Source organism: Megascapheus bottae, chromosome X, assembly GCF_031878675.1.
Source record: "Megascapheus bottae isolate mThoBot1 chromosome X, mThoBot2.hap1, whole genome shotgun sequence".
Classification (NCBI taxonomy): Eukaryota; Metazoa; Chordata; class Mammalia; order Rodentia; family Geomyidae; genus Megascapheus; species Megascapheus bottae.
The window spans coordinates 55,340,258-55,364,230 of NC_143547.1; the positions used below are offsets into that span (position 1 = coordinate 55,340,258).

At 36.8% G+C, this 23,973-nt stretch overlaps 1 protein-coding gene across 1 annotated transcript in view; it reads left to right on the forward strand.

The window, feature by feature from the left end:
* Positions 1–23,973, forward strand: part of Dach2 (dachshund family transcription factor 2) — a 477,574-nt gene that overhangs the window by 256,907 nt on the left and 196,694 nt on the right. Inside the window, exon 3 of the mRNA XM_090327134.1 lies at positions 2,167–2,279. Coding sequence (XP_090183260.1) covers positions 2,167–2,279 — 113 coding nt within the window. The remainder of the gene's footprint in view (positions 1–2,166; positions 2,280–23,973) is intronic.

Consider the following 23,973-nt stretch of genomic DNA (forward strand, 5'->3'; position numbering starts at 1 on the left):
AAGCCCCAGGACCAGCAAAAAAAATAAATTAGTACTGATCAATGTATACACTTTTTATGTGCAGTTCTAGGGTTTGAACTCAAGGCTTCACATTTGATCAACAGGCTCTCTACCCCCTTCATCTTGTTTTTGTTATTTTTCAAATAAGATTTTTATTTTAGCCAGTCTGGCTTGGCTGACCTCCTCTTATGTACATTTTCTATGTTTACTGGAATGATGGGCATTTATAACCACACCTAATCTTTTCTTGGTTTAAATGGGGTCTTACAGTTTTTGCTGTTGTTGTTGTTGTCGTCAGTCATGTAGCTTGAACTCTGGGCCTGGGCACTGTCCTTAGCTCTTCAACTCAAGGATACTGCCCTACTCCTTGAGCCACAGCACCACTTCAAAGTCTTACAGTTTTTGACTAGATCTCTGATCTTTTGATCTCCAACTCCCAGTACCTACTATTATAGTTAGGCATTAGCATGTTCCTTCAGTGTATAATTAGCAGCTAGTAGTTATATGGTTCATCGTGTGAAAGTAATGTGAGCATCAGCCTGCTTACTTCTTTGGGACAATCTATCTGAAAATGATCCTGAGCATAGATCCTGAATTGTTAGCAATGAAAAAGTCCACAAAGTAATGGGATACAGTTAATAAAATTAATAGACTTGGTACATGAAAAATGGAAGTCTCTAGGAAGGATAGCATGAGTGATGCTTAGTTAACAAAATAACGTGCTTTACTCAAATAACTGGATATATTCTGATCAATTATTTAGCTATATTTGAATCCTTCAGCACTTTTTAATTAAAGTAAAAAGTACATTTTTATTTTCAGCACTGCTTAAAAGAAATAGGAAGACATTAAACAGGGAAGAGTAACCAGGGTAATGATATTGGATTAAGTAAAATATGTCTCAAAGTTGAATAGAATGGAAAGTCAGTATATAAAATTAGCAATAACTGAAACAAGCATAAATTTTTGTAGCACATTGATACATAATCTGATGTACAATGGATGACAATGATAGTAGCACAGTACATGAGAAATGAATTGGGTAATAGGCCCTCCATGAAAGCTTGCTAGAAGCTGTTTTCATTTAAAAGCACAGTTTGTCTTATTTTAATAGAGCACTTCCCTATTACAAAGTTAGTAGATGTCAGTTTAAGTTAAATTTCTTAGTGAGCTAGATATCATTTTTTAATGTCTTTCTGAATCTTATGAATTTCTGTTCTTAGGTTGTTGAACGTAATATTTTCTCAAAGGACATATTTTTCAGTGTTGTAAAAAGACTGTTCTACTAAAACATCAACATCTGCTAAATAAAAAGTGGTACTTAACAATATATATGTCAGGTGATGTGTTGTTCTATGGCATATAAATCTCTTCATCATGATGATAAACTCACATTAATGTTTTGAGTGTATTAACTATATTTACATGCAAAATGGAGACCACAAATCTTTATATCTTATTGCTGTCTAAATAAGCATTTGTAGTAGCCATTTGTTAGCTGTCTGCACTGGGGTAAAGAATGTGCAAATGCAATAAGGTAATTTAAAGTTTCAAATTAGCTTAAACTCATCAGTTAAACCAAAAATCAATCTGAGAAACTGACAACATAGATTCAAAAGTGGCAAGTGTTATTAGTACAACCACACCAAGAGAATGCAACACTGGCTATTTAGCCTGATTTAAAAATAGATTGGGGGAAGAATTATACACAGAGTGGGGGGGTCCTTTGTTACTCATGGGTTCCCAGAAGGTATGGATATGGAAATAAACACTTCATCTCTCAACTCTTTACCTCTTACCTCTAGCATGCTGTGCAATGACTTAATTACTTCATCCTGTACCGTTTTAATTCTTTGAGTCACGATGTCAGATCTTAGTGGTGTATATTAATCCTAAAAACGTTTATAGCTTTAAGAGCAGGGGCTGTTGCAGTGTTGGCTGTGAATAGGATCTAAACTAGACATTGATCACTTATGGCTTTACTATTGGGCCATAACTACATTTTGAAAGTTAATGGGAAGTATAGATCTTTTAGTATTTCATGAAAGTACGTATACTATTTTGTAAATTATTCCTGGCAATTAAATTGGATTTAGAAGATAAATATAGGAAGTGATGATATTTCCAAAATATTATATTTTAAACCTGATCTTTGTTTTCTAACAGTTCAAGGCCTGGCAGGCCTCCTAAGCGTTCTTTGGGAGTGTTACAAGACAACACCCGCCTTTTGCCCCATGCAGTTCCAGGCCTCTTATCGCCAGGACTTATCACTCCAACAGGTAATGAACAATCCATCCAATTCATCAACCTTGTCTCTTCTCACTCCCCAGAATTTGAAATAAACTAGTATTGATTGAACTGCCTTGTTTTTCAAAGCTTTTCAAGCTCTACTAGAGGTTACATTATTGAATTTTTTGAGTATTCATGAAAATGAGATTTGTTATTTATGTGCCTAAAGTCAAATACACATGAGTTTTATAAGTTGTCATATTCTTGTAGGAAATTCATGCCAAGTTTTTTGTTATATGTGCTTATGAATTTATGTGTTGGAAGGTGGGATGGATCTTTGGCCAAAATGGCTTTATCTCAAAGAACAAGAATAGGAATCCATACATACCAGTAATGACTCTGTTAAAAAACAAAAAGGAAGCTATGTCCCTGAACTATAATTAAGAGGCACTATAATTAGAACACAAAAAATTACACATTGTCATTTTCCCGAATAGTGTTTGGATTATTTTCATTGAACATTGCATTAAAATGTTAAAAACATAATTATTATTATTATTATTATTATTATTATTATTATTTTGTGGATCATTGGGCTTGAACTTAGCCTGGGCACTGTCCCTGAGCTCTTCAGTTCAATTCTACCCTCTATCCTTGAGCCACACCACACTTTCGGTTTTCTAGAGGTTAATTGGAAATTAGCATCTCTGGTCCTTCTCTGCCTGGGCTGGCTTTGAACCTTTATCCTCAGATCTCAGTCTTCTGAGTAGCTAGGATTAGGCATGAGCCACTGCATCCGGCAAAAACATTAGTCTAGCCTAGTGGTAGAGTGCTTGCCTAGCATGCAATTCCGTGGTACCACATACTTGGAAAAAGCAGGAAGTGGTGCTGAGGCTCAAGTGGTAGAATTCTAGCCTTTCTAGCCTTTAGAAAAATTCAAGGACAGTGCTGAGGCCGTGAGCTTAAGCTGGCAAAAAAAGTACTTGAAAAGTGAGTTTATTGTTTCTTTAGTTGAGTATTTAAATACAGTGTAGTCAGTTATCTTGTAGAAAAACATTCAACGATAGGGAAATAATTGTATATGCCATCAATAATGCAATTACTTATAAGCTCCTGGTATATTTGGGTTTTATTTCCTAGGAAGTATAAAACTATATGAGTAATGCTCGTATTCAGGGGAGGATTAGGGAAAATGTAAATAAATATTTTCATTAAATCATTATTAAAATCAGAATTCAAGTGTACAGAGCAGTATTAGCTCACAAAAATGGAAGCAAGTAAATTTCTGTTGGAGAAGCGGTCAAGTGGAAAATTTCCTTCCTTCATTTATATGATTTCATTTCATATACCTAAAGATATCTACCAAGTAGATACCTTATAATTATTTGTTATTTGAATTAGACTAACCACTTCTTTACCCTTTCATTGGCAGACATAATTCGGATAGCATTAGTTCTCATTTTTAATTGGTTATATTTACCTTCTTCTAAAATTGTTATATATAATTTAAAACTACTTTTGAAGAATTCAGTTGATATTTTTAATGTAGTCCATCCATGGTCTCGAATTAATCTTATCACCCCACTAATGCATTTAAAAAATTCGAATTTAAGTTTCTTCTGTCTTAAAATAATTTTTTCATTGTAAGACTTTATATATTTCTGATTATATTTGCATCAATTTCAAGTTACTTATTGATGCCTGTTGCTACATATTTTTTCAAATGTCGTGTTTGAACTTTGCTTCATTTGCTTATGCAACAGATTTGGTTTGACATTTATTTGAATTATTTTCCCCTATTTGACATGAAAATTAGATATAAAAGTGCTATAAAGGAGTGCGTACCATATATCTTTCAGGTATAATGTACCATATGTCTTTCAGGTATAATTGGTTTTCTTTCTGTAGATACAAAGCAAATACATGCCATTGAAAAGAGTTAGAAATAATTATGAAATTACCATTAAATTTAAGGATAGTCATAACTTTGTATAGCTTGACATTTCAAAATTTAAAAACATAGTATAGCAGGTAAGTTAAAACTTGTATTTTCAAAATATAAAGGTAAGATCTTTTCTATTTTATCTGATTTCATTTAGTTTGTAAATTATATTTTGTTTTAATATCATAGGTATGTATTTTCTCTGGGATATCTTTCCTCTATAACAAAACCTATTCAACTTTAACTAGTATAGAATTTGTGATAATTTGGAAAATGTCTATGCTTAGGTGACAAGTATTTGTTTCAACGAATCTCTTGATTAACCAAATAAATGTATACATAAGAAGTATATGTGTATCTGTCTATGAGATTTTGTTCATGATGTCTAAACAATAAAACACTTGCAGGTGTCTAGGTATTTAAATCATTTCACAAATATATTTTGTAAAAAATCTGAGCATGTAAATTGTTTATGATTGGTCATAATTTATTGAGTAGTCTTATTATCTATTATTGCAATATTGTCAGATTGAGACATTGATCTGTGAAAGTGGTGGAAAAGGACATTAATATAAATATAGAAGGAGATATATATTTATCCATTGTTTTATTACCATATATTTACTGAATATCTGCTGTATGCCAAATAATACAATAACATATAATACGGTAAAGTTGGTTTTGTGAGTCAGAATTCCTCAAAAGTTTCCAGAATTTTTTCAGATTATTTCCCAGTGTTCTGTTTGGCTGTATTTACTTTTTATATAATAGTTATCCATATTTTCATTTTAAAATAAGATAATTGCTTAACAGAACATCAATATATACAATTTCTTTCTTTTGTTTTTTTTCTTTTCCTTCCTTTTTTTCTTTCTTCCTTTCTTCCTTTCTTTCTTTCCTTCCTTCCTTCCTTCCTTCCTTCCTTCCTTCCTTCCTTCCTTCCTTCTTTCTTTCTTTCTTTCTTTCTTTCTTTCTTTCTTTCTTTCTTTCTTTCTTTCTTTCTTTCTTTCTTTCCTTCTTTCTTGTCAATCATTGGCAGTCCTGGGACTTGAGCTCAGGGCCTGGATGCTATCCCTGAACTCTTTTGCTCAAGGCAAGCACTCTATCACTGAACCACATCAACAATTCTGATTTTCTGATGGTTATTTGGAGATAAGATCCTCACAAACATTCCTGCCAGAGATGACTTTGAACCATGCTCCTCAGATCTCAGCCTCCTGAGTAGCTATGATTACAGGCATTTAGGAACTGGAATCTGGCCACAAATTTTATTCTCTAGTATTTTATCTGAAATTTTTGTTGGCTAATGGCAAAAAAACTGTATTATTCTCATCTTTTTATAGGAGAGCTAAATTTCCCTGGATAATACTAAAGGGATAGATTTGTCCTGTGTATTTTCTAAATTTCCTGTTTCCTTAGCTGATGGAGCATTTAAAATAGATGTGGAATTTGGCTTGAGAGATTTTAACTGACTCTTTAACAAAGACGTCAGATGAAATTCCTGTATTTCATTTCTCTAAATGATAGTAGATTTTTCTATTGCTACTTTTTTTCTTCTTGCTATATTGTGGCAGAATACTATAAGAATGTCATCTAATCCCCCCTATAATTGAGCCCATGAAGATTCACTCCAGTTAGAATAAGTACAACATTTAACTCAGGAATCATAGGGCCAAGAGAATTACACATAGTGATGTCACATTCATGATATGACAATGCTAGCTAGTCTGAATGTATCATTGGAATAACAATCCCCTCTTTTATGATATATTTCTTTTCACACATTTTAGTATGTATGGTAGGAATTGTTCAGAAGATGAAACCATAGATTATTCTGATAGTTAGGAGGAGAAATGAAGCTTCCTTCTCAAGAAACCAAATCAACTTTATTATGGGTGATTAAAAAAACATACCTATTTCTATGACATTTTGTTTTTTTTCAAATAGCATTATGCTAAATTATGTTTTTTTTTGCCAGTCCTGGGCTTGAGCTCAGAGCCTGAGCACTGTCCTTGGACTTTCTCAAGGCTAGAACTCTACCACTTGAGCCTCAGCACCACTTCCGGCTTTTTCTATATATGTGGTACCAAGGAATCGAACCTGGGTCTTCGTGCATGATAGGCAAGCACTTTAACCACTAGGCCAAACTCCCAGCCCGCTAAATTATGGCTTATGTCACAAAAATACTAAGTGCATGTTAGGTCATTATGTTTTCCTTTGATTATTTCTTATTTTCTGTGGTAGAACCAGTGGTCATACAGGAACTAGAAGCTGAATTTTTAATATTTCTAATGCAGAGTGTGGGGTTTGCACTAGCAAGAATTTTCAATGTCTCTACTCAATAACAAGTCTAAATATGTCAAATTAAGGGTAAGAGCTCTATTTTTTCTATTCACTTGATTCTGGATTTCTCAAACTTTTTCCCGCTGTAAAGCATAACTATTCAACTAGAATATAAGTTATTGTCAATCATTCTTCCTTTGCATGCATGCTCATTTTACAGAAGCCATTGCTTAGTTCCAATGTAAATAGAGAAACTTAGAATTTATGCACAGCTTACAAGATGATGATGTGATGATAAAGAAGATGATAATGACAGTGACACAAGTGAGGCTAATCTATGTATTGCTCTACCGAATACTCCCATATCTTGATGTGGGCATATCTATGTATGTATCTATGTATCTATGTATCTATGTATGTATGTATGTATGTATGTATGTATGTATCTATCTATCTATCTATCTATCTATCTATCTATCTATCTATCATCTCTCTCTAAGTTTGTACTTAAATAGAACAATTTGCAGTTATGTTCTCATTAGAACCTTTTAGATCATTTATGAGATTATTATTAATGTTAGTGTGAGTACTAGTACCAGTATTGTGTTGCCTAAAAGTTAAATCTAGAGCTTCACACATGACAAGGATATGCTTTACCACTGAACTTAATCTTCAGATGTTATTTCTTATTAACAGATAAAGTGAATTTGCAAGAAGTCTAATGATTTCCTCTAAATATTAGAGATAGTAAGGCTTGCAGTCAAAACTTGTGAGCCTGACCGTAAATACCATGGTTTTCCCAAAATCCTTAAAGACCTCAGGAAAAAGCTTTCATCCTCAGGGTCATTTTGGAACATTTATAAATGAAAGATCAGATATTTATTGTCTTTCAATTATCAACTCTATGGAATAACCCATTTCATTGGTGAAGATCAGATATCATTAAGAAAATAAAACCTGATCTTATTCATTGTAGTTTTGAGTATGGGACAGATAGCATAGCATCACTAATGATCATGGTATTAGGTACAGCTATCATATTTTTCATTTTAAGGAGCATAACAATAATATTCTGAGGGGAGGTAAACTACTTTCCATAGTGCAAAAAATAACAGCTACAAATACTTCCATTTAAGAGTTCGCGAGAGAAAGTCTGCGATATATATGGCTAATGAATTAATATGATGAAGTTAATGAGAAGAAAGCATTGCCAAATTCCACTTGTTCACCTGCAATACTTTTTCACAGTGGTAGCCCTTGCTTCCCCCTGTGTTGAGATGATCGCTGATGCCTACACACAGTCATTGTAATAAATGATACATCCCGCAATGCCCTGCTTTCCATCTGGTTAATGTTCAAACCTTCCCCAAACGAGAGGTCTCTCACAAAAATCACATAGTCATTCAACAAGTCTTTTGAATTACAGAAAAACATCACTATCACCAGTGCCTGTCTTCCAAACCCAACCCAGACAACTTATATGACATGGAACACATGACTTTTTATCTACAATTCCTGTTTTGCCTTCCATTTGTGCTCTGGAAGAACACATTGGAATAGTCATGAAACTTCCTATTGTACAAAGTACTTGACAGATGATAAGCTGCTTTGTCAATATATTATTTTATTGGATGCAGTGATTGCCTATACCAAAATAATCCATTATAGTAAAGTATTCCAGTCCAGTTTATGAAAAGACAATCTGCATAGTTATTAGACAAAATATGCTGAATATCAGTCAATCAATCAATCATGTAGAAAAAATTGTTTTATTCTTTAGTAATTTTATAATAAAGGGATGAAAGCAATAAGATCTAGCATCTAGATGTAGCACTTGTATATTGTAACAAAAATGGACAACAATGGGACCAAGGGTTTGGCCTAGTGGTAGAGTGCTTGCCTAGCATGCATGGAGACCCAGGTTCAGTTACTCAGTACCACATACATAAAAAAAGCCAGAATTGGTGCTGAGGCTCAAGTGGTAGAGCTCTAGCCTTGAGAAAGGCCAAGGACAGTGCTCAGGCCCTGAGCTCAAGCCCAGGACTGGCAAAAAATGGACAAGAATGGCTTGCATACCTAGAACTCACTTTTAAAATATTGATACAGCATAAGGTATCCTGCTTTCATTATCAATCAAAGATAGGGTATAGGGTTTGGTTAATGTGGTGATGGTACTGCTGTTGGTGCTGTTAATGTCTGTGAAAATATTTTACATGACTTCTTCATTTCGATCAGTTTTAAAATAATTTTAAGTATATATTGAATGTGAGGAAAGTCCTAAGTGGGAAAACTTTAATTTGTAAAAGCTTTTGTTTCATATACATGTATGTATCAATGTGGAAAAGAAACATAGAACTTAAGATATCATGTATTATTCAACCCAGAATTATTGTTATTTAATTCTTCGATATATATCTGAAAGTTCCAAATACGTCTCTTTTTTTGCCAGGCCTGGGCTTGGGCTCAGGGCCTGAGCACTGTCCTTGGACTTTCTCAAGGCTTAGCACTCTACCACTTGAGCCTCAGCACCACTTCCAGCTTTTTTCTATGTATGTGGTACCGAGGAATTGAACCCGGGTCTTCGTGTATGCTAGGCAAGCACTCTACCACTAGGCCAAACTCCCAGCCCTCCAAATACGTCTTTTTGTAGTCTGTTTTAGTTTGAAAAAGCAAATCATAATTTCTTACATGATTATTATATATAAAATTAGTTTCAATTTTTATTAAATGAAAACATAAAAATGGACAATTTCAATTGCTAATATTAAAAAGTTGGGTGACTATTTCACTTACTCTGAATCCTTTACAGTAACACCACTTTCATGTACAATAATGTCAATATTTGATGGTTATTTAACTTTTGGATGAAAAGAGATGATATATGTTTTTTTAAAGAAATATGTTCTTAATCACATTAAAATTTGGGGGTTCATAAACTTATTTAAATAATTGTAGTGATAGTGACTACCATCGGCCATTGAGAACAATAATGAGCATTAAATTGAAATCAGAGTATTAGGAAGGAGAAGATTTTTGTTTTTGTTTTCATTTTCACCTATCACCAATGGTAGGTGAAATGAACAATTGGGAAAAGGAAGTTTTAAAGGAGAGAACATTTCCAAATTCATAATTGCAGAGGATCACATATATAAGTATAAGGAAGATAGAAAATGTTAATTGCTGCTTAATAATTTGGGTTCAGTTTCAGAAGTTTAAATTTATGGTCCACTGCCTCCATTACTTCTAGGCCCAGGAATGATGAAGCAGTTCAGTTCCATGTATATATTGAGGAAAGTGGATCACTTGGCAGTCAAAGGCAGACAGATTCAGAAAGGGGGCCAGGAAAAGATATGATCCCAAATAAATGCTCCAGTGACCTACTTCCTCTAAATAGGCCACCTCTGGAAGTTTTTACCATCTTTCAATAATGTCATCAAATTGTGAATCCATTAACATATTGGTCCACTGAATAAGTCAAAACTATCATGAGCAATTAACTATCAATGATTGAATCTGTCGGGGGGGTTCCAAGCTCAACATATGTACCTTTGGAAGTATCTATCCAAACCATAGCACAAACTAAATCCTCTTCTAAAAGAATGTCACATTATTTTCTAATGTTTTATTGTGCATCATGTCTTACATTAAGGTATTTTATTCATTTTCAGAAGTTGGAGATTATCAGTTGAAAAAAGCAAGCCAATTCCACAAAATAAAGTGGAATTCCACAAAGTAATTTTATGATTAAGCAAACTAAAGGAAGAAGCCACAACAAAGTTATTAAAGTAAATGTGAGATTACTTGAGAAGTGAAAAGGGAGAGGAAAGGAAGATAGGGAAGAGGAATATATATAGAGAGAGTGAATATAATCAAAGTATGTAATATACATGAAAGGAAAAGTCATAATGAAACCTCCTTCTTAGAGCAATAATAAAAAATGAAATATATTGTACTTAATTTGGAGTGCACTATTTTATAAGGTTGACCTGTATGAACGCCCATGAAACCATCTCTATAGTTAGGATAGGGAGCGAGAACACTTCCCCAAATTTTCCTGTGTCCCAACTCTCCTTCCCAGTCTACCCTCAGGCACCTATTTATTTGTGTTCTGTTATAACAGATTAATTGGTAGGCCCTAAAATTTTATATAAAGGGAGATATGACAAATTCATTGTTTTGCCTGACTTCTCTGATTTAGAATAATTATATCAAGATTCAAAGCAACTGTGTTCAATAGTTCTTTTTTATTGTTGAGTGAAAAATAGATAGATAAATAAATTGTGGTTAGGTATAGTATAATTTGCTTATTCATTTTCCTTTTGCAAATATTTGAGTTGCTTCCCAGTGTTTCACCATTTTTAAATATATCATTTTAGGTTTTCATTCAAGTGCATACTTGCTGTAAGATATATTGAATAATAAATGTGGGTTTTCTGGGTTATGTGTTAATTCTATGTTTATATTTATGGGAGACATTAAAACTTTCTCAATGTCATTATAACATTTAAAATTTCCATCAGTTAGTTATGAAAGTTCCAGTTGTTTGAAATTATTTTCATTTATATAATTTGAAGGACTTATTCCATGTAACTACAGGTGGTTACATTTATTCAATGCTGAATGTTTAATCTTTGGCATTGTCATACTTTGATTAATAATATCACTTTACTATAATGTATCTATTTCTTGAATATATTTATATATCCATAAGGAGGGAGGAGCAATGAGTAGGGAAAACTTTCCAATATTATGTACTTTGTTCTGTTTAATGTCATAGTTTTGCTCGGTCATGCTCAATTTGGAGTAATCTGTTTAACATCTTGTCTTGTTAGTGTAGAAAGGAACCAGAAAACAAGAATAAGAGAAACTAGTGAGCAAGTAGAAAGATGACCCAAATGTATTTATACACAATGGAATTCTATGCTGCTGTCGAAAGAACGACATCGCCCCATTTATAAGGAAGTGGAAAGACTTAGAAAAAAATCATATTAAGTGAAGTAAGCCAGACTCAAAGGAACATAGGCTCAATGGTTTCCCTCATTTGTTATAATCAGTAGAAACCTTGGGCTCTCCTAGCAGAAATTTACAATACAACAAAATCTAGATACATAAGGCCATATAGTATGATGCTAAATGTAAGGACCTCCAGGATATGGAAACAGAAGCCATATAATGAGTGATTATTGTCCTTAATGTTCTATGTTATCTCTCATCTCTTTTGCTTTCCCTGGGTTATCTCATATTGTTACAATATTTCACCTTGTTATCTAATATATTTTATATATGCTTAATTGGTTATTTGAAATTGGATAGGGAAAGGGGGAAATCAAGTTGAGTGGGGGGGGAGGGAAATGGGGAACATGGCATGAGAAAGGGTATCAATGTTTGTGAAGTAATGCACCTTCTATCTGTTGAATATAATGTAACCCTTCCTTTAATTACAATAAAAATATATGAAAAAAAGAAAGATGACCCAAATCAATTATCTAGTTTTCCCTTGAGTCTGTCAAGTATATAATCAGATAAATATTATTAACCTAAAAGCTGAAATCACACTATTTTTAATTTTGTCATGTTTTCACACAGTTGTATTTTTGCTTGAGAAAATCCTTATGTGTGTTCTCCACTACAACAAAAATTAATATTGGTGGTGTAATTGTGAAACCACACATACATACACACAAAACTCAACAGTACAGCAGAATGCAGAAGACTAAAGAATTAAGACCTGTCAATATAGAAAACTACCAAGGCAGAAAGATGAGCAGCAAGAGAAGAAAGGAATCAGTAGAATGATAAAAATGTAATGATCAAAATGATATGTAAATGAATTGAATTTCCCTATAAATTTCCCCTAGAAAATCCCTTATACTGACTAGTATAACAATGTCAAGAACATGAAGTTTAATTTATAAGCTATATATATATATTTATATTTATATGAAAATGAAGGTACCCATATACTGACAGCTAAAGAACTGATAAAGGGATAAGATAGGTAGTAGCAATAATTACAGTTATATAAGATAATGTAACCTTTATGTTATATTTCTAAAGCCTGAGGAAAATGTTTGTAAGATCCCAACTCAACCAATTGCTAGGTATGATGGGGCTAGTCTGCTCTCCCAGCTCTGTCAGAGGCTGAGAATGGGAGGATCATGTTTCTAAGCCATCCTAACCTAAAACATTTGGGAGATGCCATCTCAACAGAAAATTTGATTGTGATAGCAATCATATACGAGGATGGTAGCTGTACACCAGTTGCTCATGCCTATAATCCTGGTTTCTCAGGAGGCTGAGATCTGAAGATCATAGTTCAAAGCCAGCCTGGGCAGAAATGTCCTCTTGAGAATCTTATCTCCACCTAACCACTCAAAAAACTGGAAGTGGTGCTGTGGCTCAAAGGATTAGAATGCTAGCCTTGAGCAAAAGAGCTCAGGAACAGGGCATAGAATCATTAAAACAACAGAATAGACTATCCACATGTAGGAGAAAAAGATAGATTCATATCACTTACCCTGTAGAAAAATCAACAGACAATGGATTAAAGAATGAAATATGACAGCAATCTAGCTGACCCACTTAAAAATAATATGTTTTCCTATACAAGTTGGTTCGAAGAGTTTTAAATGTAAGAGATTTTTTTATTTGTGTGAATAATTTCTAAATTATGCATTCAGAATGTCTATTTTTCTTCAAATTATTTCGAAGAATGTTTTAATGAACTTAGTTTACCTTTAAAAATCTCTATTCAAACATAGTATTCCTTGATATTTCTCTGGGCATCTGGAAAAACACGTGAATTATTAGTTTTCTGCTACAAAATAACTACTACTACCTTCTAATTTTCAGGTAGACTTAAATACTTCCCGGTAGAACTCTTTCTCATTTTGAGGAAAACCAAGGACACATTAAAAATGAAGATATTCATTACTACCCTTCAGCTATTTCCTGAAATAAATATGATATGGTCACCAAAAAACCAGATGCTACACTTAAAAGAACCTTTGCATAGAGTACAATTATCATGCCAGGAAAATATGTATCATGTTACCCATGTGAGAGGCATTATCAGGTTCAGATCCAGCTTTTCAAGCACATTTGTATGCAAAGGAAGTAGCCCAATCAGCAGTCATTGTCAAATATGAAGGATGACAACATGTGTCATGATCACTTCTGCTGGCACCATGTTCAATTAAGCCACATCTTCTGATAAATATCCAAATTGTGGCATTGCTGGACTGATAATTGTTCCTCAGTTGGAACCCGGCAAGAATTATTTATTTATGGTTTTATTTTATTTGGTAGCAGAGAGTGGATTCACTTAGTCTTATAATGACAAATTCCAAATTAGATAAATATTTGTCTTATGTTGTAATTTTTAGTGTTATGTCTGCTATAATTTGTTGCCACTCTGACAGGCTATGAAAAGGATGTAGGTCTTCACTACATAAAATCCCAATAAATTAACAGAAACTACTGTGCTAGAAAAGTAATAGTCCATATGCTTACGAATGCTGATAGGATGCCTAGTTGGCATCCAGGAATGTGAGAGCTAAACAAAGTTTCCATCCCATAATGAATATCATCTCTCATGTTTTAGTCCTTAGGAGTTGAGGGACTGAAATATTCATGACCAAATGCTTATCTGTGAAAAAAGCTGTGTGTTGCAAAAAATGTGGGTGCTAACATAATGATTATAGTGTTTGGTTAAACCTATAAATCAGAAATAATGCTGTGCAAAGCAGATATGTTTTCTTGGTTTAAAATCAGTGATTACAAAAGATTGTAGTACATCTCATAGATCCTCTCTTATCTATTATATTAAATTTGAAACTATAGGAGGTTATGTGTTCCTTGATGTGTGCTCCAGCTCACACCCACTTGATCTCTCTGGTGATGCTTTTTGGATTTTTTTGGTTATTTTTGAGTCTTGAACTCAGTACCTGGGAGCTGTCTCTGAGCTTCTTTGTGCTCAAAGCTAGTGCTCTACTTCTTGAGTCACGGTGCCACATACAGTTTTCTGGTGGTTAATTGGAGACAAAGTCTCATGGGAACTTTTCTGTCCAGGCTTGCTTTGATCCATGATCCTCAGATCTCATCCTCCAGAATACTTACAATTACAGTTTTGAGCAATGAGGGCCAAAAAAGTGAGGCTTCTTTACATTTCTATTCAACCAGGTTTTATACTCTCCCTAGTTGATAGGTGCCTTGTGAACCACGTCTGTGTTTCATTTCTTCCCATGTATTTAGCTACCATAATGTATTGCCTCTCAAAGCTGAGGAGTGTTTCTGTTAATTTGTAATATGCAGTTAGAGATAGGTGATTAAATAAAGACATCTAAAAAGGTGGTGAATCTTGGTCACCTTGGTAAGTCTTTTTCTCTGCTAGAAAGAACTGAGGTTTCCTTGGGTTGATATTTGTATTACCTTTGTTTGATAAATGTAAGAAGTGTCCAGTTTTAATCTAACAATTGTGTTAAAAATGAGCAAAGAGATCACAAATGTTAAACTCACTCAGTGTATTTAGGAGAAACCTAACAGTATTCATGGATGTCTGTATGTTTATCTATTACTGTGTATTATCTCATTCCACACGCTTGTTCGTGTGCAGGGGGCAAGGTATGATTTTTTTCATGAATCAATGTGTCATAAATCTTGCTTATGATAGTTCAGTCAGGGAAAGCTGATTACAGAGCTTGTACACATAACCCCAAGTGATTAAAAAGATTTTCAAGGTAGGAGACAATGAATACCAAAAGAATTTCTAGTGTTATGCCTTGAAGATTTTCATGTCTGTCCAATACTTGTCCTATTAGTTCACTTTAAAATATTTTTAAGGTACAATGGTGTAATGACTGAGTAATCACTTTAAGGTGTAAAGATTTATGTTATTCTATCACTCTATCTTTCCTCTAATTGTAAGCAGCACTTTATTTCCCTGCTTGTTTTGTTTCTCCATCAGCTTAGAATGGAAATAAAAATTCCCTGGAGAGAGAATAAAGTGTTAAATTTATCTTGGCTTTTCAGTCACCTTTCTATCCAATAACAGATAACCCAGAATTTAATATAGTCCATTCATCTTAAAATGGCAACTAAGGGTTAAGTTAGTAATGTGATTTAGAATTTACTTTTTTAAAGTAAACATCTTCCCCCCCCCTCATTCTCAGTGTATTCTTGGATGTTACATAGCATTACTGATATTTTCCTACCTACAATTTAAATTAGAAATGAGGCATTTATTAAGTAAAAATCTATTACATGAGGTCATATTACATAATAGTATTTTACTGCTGAGAAAATGAAGCATATTATAAACTGAATGCTAAAAGGAAAAAATATCAAGAAAAGAAAGATATAATGTTTCATGAATCTTAGAACAATGAAAGAACATTTCCACACTCTTTTATAATGTCCACTTTTCATTATACTAATGTAGATGATTTGGTAGCTCAGTTCAGTGAGTGCTGGTGATTCTACTGTTGGAGGGTTGGGGCATCCCGGCGAATGGCTGGGATATTACAAAGCCCTGGGTTTGATTCCTCAGTATGACATAAACAGAAAAGACATAAGTGGCGCTGTGGCTCAAGTAGTAGAGTGCAAGTCTTGAGCAAATGTGTTCAAGGACAGTGCCTAAACCCTGAGTTCAAGCCCCAAGACAGGAAGGAAGGAAGGAAGGAAGGAAGGAAGGAAGGAAGGAAGGAAAAAGGGATAAAGGACAGAAGGACAGATAGAAAGGAAGGAAGAAAATAAAGGAAGGACGGATCGACCAACAGAAGAAAGAAAGGAAGGAATGGCAGAAAGCTTGGACAGACAGAAAGGACTAAATGACAGATAGACTGAAAGAAAAGACAGATGGATGGACATATCAGCAGACACATGGATGGACAGACTGATGGACAGATGGACAGATGGATCGACAGTCAGACACACGGACAGACTAAAAGATGCACAGCGGGAAGACCACACAGATGCACGAACATTCTTACAGATGGAAGGACAGATAGATGGACAGATTGATGAACAGACTGCTGGATGGATAGACTGATGGACAGATGGATAGACGGATGGATGGGCCCCCTGACATATACACAGACAGACAGAAGGACAGATGGACAGACACATGGATGGACAGACAGAGAGACAGACAGACAGATGACAGACAGACAGACAGACAGACACAGAGTGACAGATGGATGAACAGACAGATGCTCTGACGCATGGACAGATGGATGGATGGACGCACAGACAGATGGACAGATGCGTGGACAGACAGATACATGGACGGATGCACAGACGGACAGACAGACAGACATTCAGATGCACAGATGGACAGACACTCGGACACACGACAGAGGGACGCATAGACAGATGGCTAGAAAGACAGATGCACGGATGCAAAGATAGACAGACAGATGGGTACATGGATGGATGGCCAGACAGATGGATGGATGGCCAGACAGATGGATGGATGGCCAGACAGATGGATGGACGGACAGATGCATGCACAGACACACGGAAGCACAAAAGGACAGAGGGACAGATGAATGGACAGATGCATAAACTGACAGCGGACTTCCAGATGAACTGATGGAGGAAAGGACAGACAGATAGAAAGGACAGACAGATCTACAGATGGGAAGAGAAAGGAAAGAAAGAGAGAGAGAGAGAGAGAGAGAGAGAGAGAGAGAGAGAGAGAGAGAGAGAGAGAGAGAGAGAGAGAGAGAGAGAGAGAGAGAGAGAGGAGGGAGGAAGCGGGGAGGGAGGGAAGGAAGGAAAAGAAAGGACAACCAGAAAGAACAGACAGAAAAGCCAGACTGCTGGATGCAGTGGCTCAAGCCTGTTATCCTAGCTACTCAGGAGACTGAGATGTGAGGATCAAGGTTCAAAGCCAGCTGGCACAACAAGACCTGAGCCTCTTATTTCCAGTTAACCTCTAGAAAACGGGAAATGGGGCTTGGCTCAAGGGTAGATAGCCTTGAGCTGAACTGCTCAGGGACAGCGCCCAGGCCAAGTTCAAGCCCCATGACCCACAAAAAAAGAAAGAAAAGACAGACACGCGGATGGACGATTTGACAGACAGATGGGCAGATGGACTGATGGGTGGACAGATGAACAAACAGAAGGAAGAAGGAACCAACAGAAAGAACAGACAGAAAGAAAAGGAAAGGGCAGAAAGAACAGACAGGAAGGAAGGAAGGAAAGAAGGAAGGAAGGAAGGAAGGAAGGAAGGAAGGAAGGAAGGAAGGAAGGAAGGAAGGAAGGAAAGTACAAACAGAAAGAACAGACAGACAGGACAGATAGACAGATGAACAGTTCAACAGATGGACAGGAAGACAGACAGAAGAAAAGACAGACAGGAGGAAGGAGGGAGGGAAGGAAGGAAGGAAGGAAGGGAGGGAGGGAGGGAGGGAGGGAGGAAGGAAGGAAGGAAGGAAGGAAGGAAGGAAGGAAGGAAGGCAGGAAGGGACAGGACAGACAAAGGAAAAGAAAGAACAAAGAAAGAAAAGAAAAGAAGATGAAAGAAAGAAAGAAAGAACAGACAGAAAGAAAAGACAGAACAGACAGATGTAAAGAAAAAAGAAAGAAAGAAAGAAAGAAAGAAAGGAAGGAAGGAAGAAAGAAGAGAAAGTACCAATAGGCAATGTGACCCACCTTCCCATATAGTTTCTTTATTTCTAAACTACCAAGCTTTTAGAGATGTGTTTATGTATTTCTTTTTCAATATTCTACTTATATTTGATTCAGTTTTTCTTCTTGATTTGGGAAATTGTGTAAATTCCTTTCTCAATTATTTTAATTTTGGCTGCCAAATGCTCATTTTTTCACTTTCATAGGAATAATAAAAGTAATTTAGAAGAGAAAAAAAAGAAAGGACAAAGAGTACAGACAGACTGATGGAAAGAAAGAAAGAAAGAAAGAAAGAAAGAAAGAAAGTAAGTAAGAAAGAAAGAAAGAGAAAAAAGAGAAAAAAGAGAAAGAAAGAAAGAAGAAAGGAAGAAAGAAGAGACAAAAATAACAGCAGGAAGAACAGACAGACAGACAGGAAGAACAGACAGAAAGGACAGAGAAATAAAGTACAAACAAACAGACAGAAAGGTTACTTATGGGAACAAGAGAAACTAGCCATGATTAGCGGCATTAGAAAACACCAAGGAGAGAAGTTGATTTCACTTGAGAGCATGTGGTCAGCAGGCCAGGAGGTGATTTGGGTGAGATGGAACTATGAGCAGATGCTTGCCCAGTGTGGAGAATGACCTGCACATGGAGTTACAGGAAGCTATGGTGAGGAGGCTGCAGAGGGCAGGCAGGAACCAGAAGATGAGCTTGTTTTGTGCAATGGCATGGAGTGTGAATTTTATTAAAAGCGAGCTGAGAAACCACAGGGACATTTGAACAGTGCAAAGATACCAGCCTGTTTATGTTGTAGGGATTCCTCAGGGTAAATGCAGTGTGGGTGTGGATTGGAGGGAGCTGAGAAAGAATTTCTTCTAAAGGCTACTGCTGGCTCCCAGGTGAAATAGGATGGTAGCTTGAACCATAAAGATAAGTGCAGGTGTTTGGATTAACCGTGTATTTCAAAATAGTCAGTAGAGAGTATTTTACATGCATTGAGAAATGTATGACCTGACTTTTGTACGCTATATATACATGCATTGAAATGTCATTCTTTAGGGGCCGGGAATTTGGCCTAGTGGTAGAGTGCTTGCCTAGCATACATGATTCCTCGGTACTGCATACATTGAAAAAGCAGGAAGTGGTGCTGTGACTCAAGTGGCAGAGTTCTGTCCTTGAGAAAAGCCCAAGGACAGTGAGTTCAAGCCCCAGGACTGGCAAAAAAAAAGATGACACCTCCCATCTCCTGTCCTCCTCCTACAAGGAAAAACCAAGCCTCGTGTGTGTGTGTGTGTGTGTGTGTGTGTGTGTGTGTGTGTGTGTGTGTGTGTGTGTATGTGTCACTGTCCATGTTCTGGATATGTGGATATATTTAATAGAACAGCCAATGGCATTGGGTATGGTGGAAGGTGAAGGGGAAAAGAAATGTGGGAAAATTCCCAGGTTTGTGGCTTAAATGAATGAATGGCTCAAGGAGATATTCAGCGAGATGAGCAACAGGAAAGAGCTGAGTTTGACTAGAGAGGTGATTTTTGTAAGTCTAGGATATAATAAGTATGACACACAGGGGTGGAAAACCTAGTACCTGTGGCAGAGGCAAATAGGGAGATCAAGTGGGGGCGGTATGAGGTCCTGTCTTGGAGCCTACATGTGGAAATGTACTAGCTAAAACAAAACAAAACAAAACACTGGACTGTAGGTGTAACTCAAGTGGGCGTGCTGGCCTTGAGTGAAAAAGCTAAGGATAAACTGGGTGCTAGTGGCTCACACCTGTAATCTTAGCTACACAGGAGGCTGAGATCTGAGGATCAAGGTTCAAAGCCAGCCTGGGCACAAGAAGTCCTCGGGACTCTTATCTCCAATCGACCACCAGAAAACTCAGAAGTGTCACTGTGGCTCAACTGGCAGATCGCTAGCCTTGAGCTCTAGACTGTGCCTAGGCCCAAAGTTCAAGCCCCACGACCACTCCCACCCTCCGAAAAAAGCTAAGGACGGTGTCCAGGTACTTGAATTCAGGTGCTAGGAAGGGCACAATAAACAAACAAATGAATTAATTAATAAGAAAGGTAATGCTGAGTGAGGTAAAAATGGGTGTATGTGAACTGAGTGAGACAGGAATTCTGATAACAAAAGTCCCAGGACCATATATTAGAATACAAGGGAGAGAATGGTCTCCCAAGGAGGCTGTGAAACACAGGGAGAGCTAAGGAGCCCACCTAATGCTGAAAGATAAGAGTTTCAAGGACACATGTTCAGTGCTGCTTCAGCCATAGCTGAGGACACTTTAAGAAGTAGCCACTGGCTCTGGTGTTTACTTTGGGCGGGCAGCACAGTGCTGAGTATTAATCCCAGAAAGGTTTCATGCATGCTGGACCTAGTGCTCTACCACTCCACTCTATCTCTAGCCCAGCTGCAAATTGTTTCCAATGTAAATGAAACCATGAACATCAAATTATCAATTGGGAACTGGGGCTCTTAGCATATTTCGATTGTGCAGACACCATGGGCCTTGTCTATGTACATGTGAGTTCTTTACAATAAACAAATAGTATTTTTTTCCAGCCGTTGGGCTTGCACTCTGGGCCTGGGCGCTGTCCCTGAGCTCTTCAGCTCAAGGGTACCATCCTACACTTTTAGCCACAGCACCACTTAGGGTTTTCTAGTGGTTAATTGGAGATAAGAGTCTCACGGTCTTTAGTGCCTGGGCTGGCTTTGAAGTGCAATCCTCAGATCTCAGCCTCCTGAGTAGCTAGGATTATAGGCGTGAGCCACTGCACCTGGCAAACAAGTAACATTGAGCAAACACATGTCTCCTGCTCTGGATTTGGGCCCCAGAGCAAAAGAGTTGAGAGAAGACTGATGAGAAATGCTATAGGTGCCTTTTTATGGTTTTTACATCTAACAATAAGAAGGCCTTGGGCTAAAAGACATTCTGTCCCTTTACAAATAATACACTCTGTAAGCTACTTGAATGAAAACAAGGACTTGACTGATATCTGACACCTGATGTGGCAGCATACGATGTGCTGGACCCAGAAGCCAGATACCTGGATTCACTCCCTGGTCTAGCTGCACTTGCTTTGTGACTTCAAGCGAATGTCTTCCACTTGCTGGACTTTCACTGTTCCATGTGCCAAATGAGTGGGCTGGACAGATGATCTCTAGAGTCCCGAAATCCCGATATTCTACATTTTTAAAAAATTAATGAACTTAGATGGATGCCAATAGTTCATGGATGTCAATTTTAGTTGCTCAGGAGGTTGAGGATCACATTTTTATACATGTCCATGCAGGAAAGGCTGGGAGACCCTTATTCCAATTAACTGCGAGGAAACCAAAAGTGGAGCTGTGATTCAAGTGGTAGAGTGCTAGCCTTGAGAAAAAACTCAGGGACAGTGACCAGGTCCTGAGTTCCACCCCCAGGACTGCACCAAAAAGAACCCCAACAACAACAGAAAACAAAAACAAGAATAACTAATGAACATAATTTTTGCAGAGCAGTTTTATGGTTCTCAGCAAAGATGAGCAGAAACTATACAGTTGTTACAAACCCACTGTCCCTTCACATGCTCAGCATTCTTCAGTACCTTGTGTCCAGAAACAAGATGGTACATGGGTGACAGCTGATACTCCTACACCATTCCCATGCAAAATCTCCAGCTTACCTTAGGGTTCACTCAGTGTCTACATTCTGTGGCTTTGGAAGAGGTATAACAATATGTGTCCCCACTGCCATATTATAGGTCTGTCTGTGTTTTGCCTGTTTACTCTCCCTCTTCTCTGGCTCCCCACCAACCCTACCTTTTTCATTGTCTCTGAAGTTTGTCTTTTTCCAGAAGGTCATAGATTTAGAACCATGCAGTTATGTAGCTTTTTCAGATTGGCTCCCTTTATTTAGTAATTTGCATTGGAATCGGGTCTATGTCTTTTCATGGTTTGGCAGCTCATTTCTTTTTAAGTACTGACTACTATTCCATTATCTGGAAGTATCACAGTGCACTTATCCATTTACCTACTGAGGGACATCTTCATTGTTTCCAGGCTATGGAAATTTGAAATAAAGCTACTTTAAACATCCATGAGAAGTTTTTTGTGCTGACGTGTTTTCAGATCATTTGGGTAAATCCCAAGTAGTGCGATTGCTGGATGTGATGGTAAAGGTATGTTTTAGTTGTCTAGGAAACTGCCAAACTGTCTTCCAAAATGACTGAAATGTTTTACATTCTTGCCTGCAATGAATGACAATTCCTGTTGTTCCAAGTCCTTGCAAGCTTAGGATGTGTTGCAAGTATTCTGAATTTAGGTCACTTAAACAGGTGTCTTGGGCTTGTTTGTTTAATTTTAATTTTGCAATTCTCTAATAACATGATATTCAGCATATCACATATGCTTATTTTATATGGCTTTTAATGGTTTATTTCTTTATTTGCCATACGGAGGATTGAACTGAGGTCTTGTGCTTACTAGACACGTGTGGTGGTGCTGAACTATGCCTCCTGCCCTAGGGGATTTTTATGCCTTTGTTTGAAATAGGGTTTCACTAGGCATCCAAGGTTGAACTCCAAGTTGCAATTTGGGATTCTTCAGCTTCAGTTTCCCTATTGCTATGATTACAGAACTACAAGATGAGGCCAGAAGAAGTTATTAACTTAAAGTTTATTTTCTCAATTATTTATTTTGTGGATCATACATTTGATATTTTTGAAGTCACCATATCCAAGCTTATCTAAGAGTTCTCTTATGTTATTCTACAGAGCCTTGAGCTATCAATCTGTATTTTCACTCAAGCCTGGTACTCTTATCAAGTGAGCTACACTTCCACTTCCCAAGCTCTGCAGTTTTATTGCCTAGGCTGGCATTGAACCTTGGTCATCAAATCTCTAACTCCTAAGTAGCTAGAATTACAGGATTGAGCTACGGGTCCTAAGCTATTTCTTTTACTTGTAATATACGTATTTTGTTTCTTCTGTATTTTTTTTGTTTTTCTTTTTGGGTATTGGGGCTTATACTGGGCCTGGGTGCTGTCCCTGAGCTCATCAGCTCAAGGATAAAAACCTACCCAGGGCCTGGGCATTGCCCCTGAGCTCTTCAGCACAATTCTACTGCCCTACCCTTGAGCCAAGCCTCACTTCCTGTTTTCTAGAATTTAATTGGAGATAAGAGTCTCAGGTCCTTTTGTGCCCAGGCTGACTTAGAACCTTGATCCTCAGATCTCAGCCTCCTGAGTAGCTAGGATTAATAGGAATGAGCCACCTCGCCCTTCGTTCTTTTTTTTTTTCCTTTTCTTTCTTTCTTTTTTTTTTGCCATTCCTGGGGTTTCAGCTCAGGATCTAGGCACGGTTCCTGAGCTTTTCTTCTTCAAGGCTAGTACTCTACCACTTGAGCCATGGTGCCACTTCTGGCTTTTTCTATTTATATCGAACCCATGGTTTCATGCATGCAAGCACTCTACCACTAAGCCACATTCCCAGCCCCTGTATTTTTTTTCTAGTTGGAATTTTGTTGAGTTTATTGATCACCTCAAAGAATCAGGATTTTGGTTTTGTTGACTTTTAAAATTAATTTTTTGCTTTTAACTTCCACGAATTCATTCTTCTTTCTTGCTCAGTATGGGCCTAATTAGCTCCTTCTAGTTTCCTAAGGAGGAACATCACATTGCTGATTTTAAATTTTTTTTTTCCTAATAGGTATGATGGGTGCTATATAGTTGATCTACCTTAAGGGTAAGATTGTCAGAATTCAACCATTAGCTTGGTGAGCCAGTTCTCTTGCATTACATACCACCATACCACACTATGATGGAACACAGGGTAGATGCATTTTGATCACTCTTTGCAGATAGCTGCACCATTTGGACTGTGCTCATTGCACTTTTCTTGATGTGTAGCACATAAGGACTTGAT